The sequence below is a fragment of the Musca vetustissima genome, unplaced genomic scaffold (genome assembly GCF_032173495.1).
Source record: "Musca vetustissima isolate MV318-11 ecotype Yass unplaced genomic scaffold, APGP_CSIRO_Mvet_v1 utg15531, whole genome shotgun sequence".
Classification (NCBI taxonomy): Eukaryota; Metazoa; Arthropoda; class Insecta; order Diptera; family Muscidae; genus Musca; species Musca vetustissima.
The window spans coordinates 126,396-132,536 of NW_026882214.1; the positions used below are offsets into that span (position 1 = coordinate 126,396).

Sequence of the window (6,141 nt, forward strand, 5' to 3'; positions counted from 1 at the left end):
TTTTAGGTTATCTACGTCATCTACATTACAACTTATGGTTATCTAGACCATGAACATAACACAGATAAATTATCTACGTCATCTACATAACATAGATAACTTATCTATGGCATGTACCTACTATGATATGATTTATTTACGTCATATATAGGACAAAAATAAGTTATCTACGTCATCTTCATTACAAAAAGGTTTTATCTATGTCATCTGATTCCAAAATTTTGGCATAGATAATTTATGTGAATTATAAAGTGTTATCTATGTTATCTGATTCAAAAATTTTGGTAAAAATAATTTATCTTAATTCATCTACGACATAATCTACTTTATAAAAAATGTGACTTAGCTTTTTTTGCTTTTTATCCTCACATTCAGATCCAGTTTTGCATTTTTTCATTTTTTATAATTTTTTTTTTCATCTCCTCTCTCTCTCACCCCTCAGTTCTTCATCAACATCTCCTAATTAGTAGATGTTGAAAATGGCAGCGCTACGGCTCTCAATTTTGGCCATCGTTGGCTTAGCTCTCTTCTCCACCATTGATGCCAATCCCATCAAGAGGGCAGCCCCGGAGGGTGTTACCGAATTTATAATTTTGCACAACAACGATATGCATGCCCGTTTCGAACAGACCAGTGTGGACAGTGGCAAGTGTACCAAAGAAATGGCCAATACCAATAAGTGCTATGGTGGCTTCGCCCGAGTGGCCTATGAGTAGGTTTTCCCCAGATAAAATATCGAAAGATAAATTTTAAATATTTTTCTTTTAATTTTTCCAGAGTACGCAAATTCCGCGAGGAGGCCAAGAATGGTGGACCACCAGTATTGTACTTGAATGCCGGTGACACCTATACCGGAACGGCCTGGTTCTATGTCTTCAAGGATAACATTACCGCTGCCTTTTTGAACAAACTGCAGCCGGATGCCATTGTAGGTCAAATAGAGCCTCTTTAAAAGGGAATTGAGATAATTTTTCCTAATCTTTTCTCTTTTTCTAGTCCCTGGGTAACCATGAATTCGATGAAGATGTCAAGGGTTTGATACCCTTCTTGAATAAGGCCGAATTCCCCGTACTAACCACCAATTTGGATTTGTCCAACCAACCCGAATTGAGGGCAGCCAAAAATCTGAAAAACTCCACGGTATTGAATGTCAACGGCGTCAAAGTGGGTGTTATCGGCTATTTAACTCCCGAGACCCAAAATCTCACCAAGGCCAAGGATATCATATTTGTTGATGAAGTAGAAGCCATCAAGTAAGTAGTTTGGTAAGGTGTTCCAAAGAGGACGATTTAATTTTTATTTTTTTTTTATATAGCAACGAAGCAGCCCGCCTTAAGGCCGAGGGTATTAACATCATCATCGCTTTGGGCCACTCCGGCTATATGAGAGATCAGGAAATTGCTGCCCAATGTCCCGACGTGGATTTGGTCATCGGTGGCCACACCAATACCTTCTTGTACAATGGTGAACAACCCGATGCTGAACGTATTGATGGCCCTTATCCCACAGTGGTTAATCAAACCTCTGGCAAGCAGGTTCCAGTGGTGCAGGCCTATGCCTATACCAAATATTTGGGTAAACTACATGTTCAGGTATAAAATTTCTGAATTCCGCGAGAGGTCAGATGGGTTCGTAATGGAAAATGTTCTCCTTTCTTCCCTTCACAGTTCGACAAGGATGGCAATTTGCTGGAATTCGATGGCACACCCATTTTGCTGAACGCCGAAATACCCCGCGAAGATGATGTCCTGCAATTGTTGGAAACCTATCGTCCCGAAGTTGAAGCCTTGGAAAATGATATTGTTGGCCATACAAAAGTCCACTTGGAGGGTCGTTCGGAAATCTGCCGCTCAGAAGAATGTAACTTGGGTAATCTGGTTGCGGATTCCATGATCCATGCCCGTGTTTTGGATGATTTGGGTGGTGCTTATTGGACTGATGCTGCCGTGGCTTTTATTCAGGGTGGAGGTAGGTTTAAAATCACAATCTTCGGACACACCTTTTAATGTTATCTAAGTTATCTAAACTTGGCAAATTATCTAAATATCATAATAATTTATCTAAATGACTTAAATCAGTTATGTACGTTATCTAAATAGCTGAGATAAGTTATATACGTTATCTATAATATTTAGATAATTTATCTGAGTTATCTAAAATATTTAGATAATTTTTTCTCATTTAATCCTATAAATTTCACGCCTTATCTATGTTATCTAAATAATTTCGATAATTTATCTACACTATAAAACAACCTAGATAACTTATCTACGCTATCTAGAATATTTAAATAATTTATCTGAGTCATCAAAATAAATTGCATGACGTATCTACGTTATCTAAATACTAAAATAACTCAAATAAGGTAACCGACAATGTTGCCTTAGATTAGATAATTTATCTGAGTTTATTAAGATAGGTTATCTAAGTCAAAAAAGTAATCAAATAACAGATTTTTGTTATCTAAATAATTTAGATAACATATCTATGTTATCTGTTTGACTTAGATAACATATCTATGTTATCTGAGTAACGTAGATAATATATATCTATGTAATCTCTTTGATTTAGATAACTATTTATGTTATCTTTTTGACTTTTAAAACGTATTTATGTTATCTTTTTGAATTAGATAAATTATCTATACTATATCTATAAGATAAATAATTTATCTATGCCATTTTTTTGAAATATAGATAACTTATCTATGTAAATTTTTGACATAGATAACGTATCTATGTAATATTTTTGACATAGATAACTTATCTATGGAATCTTTATGAATTGGATAACTTATCTATGGAATCTTTATGAATTGGATAACTTATCTATGTTATCTTTTTGACTTATATATGTTTTATTTGTACTTAGATAACTTATCTATGTTATCTTTTGAACTTAGATAACTCATTTACGTAATATTTTTGGCGTAGATGACTTATTTATATTATCTTTTAAACTTAGATAATTTATTTATGTTATCTTTATGACATAGGTAATTTATCTATATTATCTTTATGACTTGGATAATTTATCTATACCATTTTTAATTTAAACCTATTATCTATGTTATGTTTTTGACTTAGATAACTTATCTATGATATCTTTTTGACATAGATAATTTATCTACGTTATTTTTTTGGCGTAGATAACTTATTTGTGTAATCTTTTAAACATAGATAATTTATTTATGTTATCTTTATGGCTTAGGTAATTTATCTGTATTATCTTTATGGCTTGGATAATTTATCTAGGCCATTTTTGGTTTAAACCATTTATCTATGTTATCTTCTTGACTTAGATAACTTATCTATGTTATCTTTTTGACTTAGATAACTTATCTATGTTATCTTTTGGATTTAGTTAACTCATTTACGTTATATTTTTGGCGTAGATAACTTATTTATGTTATCTTTTAAATATAGATAATTTATTTATGTTATCTATATGACTTAGATAATTTATCTATATTTTCTTTATGGCTTGGATAATTTATCTATGCCATTTTTGACTTAAACCATTTATCTATGTTATCTTTTTGACTTAGATAACTTATCTATGTTATCTTTTTGACATAGATAATTTATCTGTGTTATTTTTTGGCGTAGATAACTTATTTGTGTAATCTTTTAAACTTAGGTAATTTATTTATGTTATCTTTATGACTTAGATAATTTATCTATATTATCTTTAGGACTTTGATAATTTATCTATGCCATTTTCGATTTAAACCATGTATCTATGTTATCTTTTTGACTTAGATAACGTATCTATGTTATTTATTTGATTTAGATAACTTATCTATGTTATCTTTTGGATTTAGATAACTCATTTACGTTATATTTTTGACGTAGATAACTTATTTATGTTATCTTTAAAATATAGATAACTTATCTATGTAATCTTTATGACTTAGATAATTTATTGACGTTATCTTTATGACTTAGATAATTTATCTATATTTTCTTTATGGCTTGGATAATTTATCTATGCCATTTTTGACTTAAACCATTTATCTATATTATCTTTTTAACTTAGATAACTTATCTATGTTATCTTTTGGATTTAGATAACTACTTTACGTTATATTTTTGATGTAGATAACTTATGTTATAACTTTATGTTATCTTTATGACTTAGATAATTTATCTATATTTTCTTTATGGATTGGATAATTGATCTATGCCATTTTTGACTTAAACCATTTATCTATGTTATCTTTTTAACTTAGATAACTTATCTATCTACGTTATTTTTTGGCGTAGATAAGTTATTTGCGTGATATTTTAAACTTAGATAATTTATTTATGTTATCTTTATGACTTTTATCTTATATATCTTTATGGCTTAAAAATTTATCTATGCCATTTTTGACTTAAACCATTTATCTATGTTATCTTTTTGACTTAGATAACTTATCTATGTTATCTTTTTGGCATAAATAACTATGATAGCTTTTTGACATAGATAATTTATCTACGTTATTTTTTGGCGTAGATAAATTATTTGTGTGATCTTTTAAACTTAGATAATTTATTTATGTTATCTTTATGACTTAGGTAATTTATCTATAATATCTTTATGACTTAAATAATTTATCTATGTCATTTTTGGCTTAAACCATTTATCTATGTAATTTTTTTTTTTTTTACTTAGATAACTTATCTATGTTATCATTTTGACTTAGATAACTTATCTATGTTATCTTTTGGATTTAGATAATTGATTTACGTTATATTATTGAGGTAGATAACTTATTTATGTTATCTTTTAATCTTAGATTATTTATTTATGTTATCTTTATGACTTATATAAGTTATCTATGCCATTTTATGACAAAAAAATTAACTCTCCCCTTCTCTCTCTCCCCTCGTTCCAGGTATTCGCAACTCCATTGAAAAACGTTCTGATGGTTCCATCCTAGCTGCCGATGCCGTTGGTGTGCTGCCCTTCAACAATGACTTGTATGTGACGAAAATTTCCGGTAAAACTTTACTCGGTGCCCTCGAACATTCCGCCATTATGCATGAACGTGATTCAAGTGGTGGTTTCCTACAAATGTCCGGTGTTCATGTGACCTATGATTACAACATGAAGGCTGGCAGTCGTGTGGTCAGTGCCGAAGTCCGTTGTGCTGCCTGCAATGTACCCACTTATGAACCCTTGGATCAAACGAAAATGTACAATGTCATTGTCCCGTTCTTTCTTTTGGATGGTGGTGATGGTCATACCTTTGTTGAGGAAGGTGGTGCCGAACCCATACGCATGACCAAAAAGGATTCTGAGGCTTTAATGGATTATTTGAGACGTCATGATTTTGTCTATCCTCAGGTGGAGGAACGTATTACCATTATTCAAAAGGAGGAAGAGGATGGTGGTCAAGGTGGTGGTGGTAATGGCGGCGGTGGTGATGGAGCTTTTGCCGTTGTCAGTTCGGGACTGTTGATCGTGATGTCATTGCTATCACTGCGCTTGTTCAACTAGAGAGTACACCCGCGCGCTGTATTAGAATAGCCAAAGAAATGCAAAACTCAGGAAACAATTTTCAGTTGTATTTGTTATGTTCTGCAGTACAGATAATGTTGTATAAATATATATTTTTTAAATATTTCTTATTTTTAATTTGAAAACGTAAAATAAAATAAAGTTTTTGAAACATTTTATTAAAGTTGAGAGAAACGTTAATTTAATGGAGAAAGCTTTTCAATATATTTTTCTTTAAATTTTTTTGAATGTTTTATACACGTCCTATAATCTTTTTGGACTAAAAGCTTCGTATAATTATGGTAACTATATCATAATTATATCAAAGCTTTATCTGAATCCTAAAAGCTTTATCTAAGTCATCCAATCTCTTACTTAACCAAATAGCTGAAAAGCTTTATAAATGACATTTTAATAATAAAAAGCTTCCTCCGAGCTTTCTTTCAATTTGATTGGAATAAAATCTGCATATAATTATGGAAATTGCATCTTAATTACCTCAAAGCTTTATCTTAATCCAAAAAGCTTTATGCAAGTCATCCAAACAGTTAGAATTTTTTATAAAATATATATAGATTTCTGAAAGGCTGTATCCACCCTAACCAAATAGCTATAAAGCTTTTTCCACGGCATTTTAATAATCAAAAGCTTTATCTG

At 30.9% G+C, this 6,141-nt stretch overlaps 1 protein-coding gene across 1 annotated transcript; it reads left to right on the plus strand.

Annotated features, from left to right (window-relative positions):
- Positions 1-479: 479 nt before the first annotated feature.
- Positions 480-5,484, plus strand: LOC133328433 (protein 5NUC-like). Its single transcript, XM_061537000.1, has 6 exons — positions 480-712; positions 778-928; positions 997-1,253; positions 1,316-1,592; positions 1,668-1,968; positions 4,880-5,484. Exons 1-6 carry the CDS (start codon positions 480-482, stop codon positions 5,482-5,484), a joined length of 1,824 nt encoding a protein of 607 aa, XP_061392984.1.
- Positions 5,485-6,141: the final 657 nt, after the last annotated feature.

Bases quoted from the DNA above. Each gene is read 5' to 3' on its own strand.
- LOC133328433 (XM_061537000.1), top strand. From the start codon at position 480: ATGGCAGCGCTACGGCTCTCAATTTTGGCCATCGTTGGCTTAGCTCTC. The intron at 929-996 runs GTAGGTCAAATA...CTCTTTTTCTAG, and splicing joins AACTGCAGCCGGATGCCATT to TCCCTGGGTAACCATGAATT. The intron at 1,969-4,879 runs GTAGGTTTAAAA...CCCTCGTTCCAG, and splicing joins GGCTTTTATTCAGGGTGGAG to GTATTCGCAACTCCATTGAA.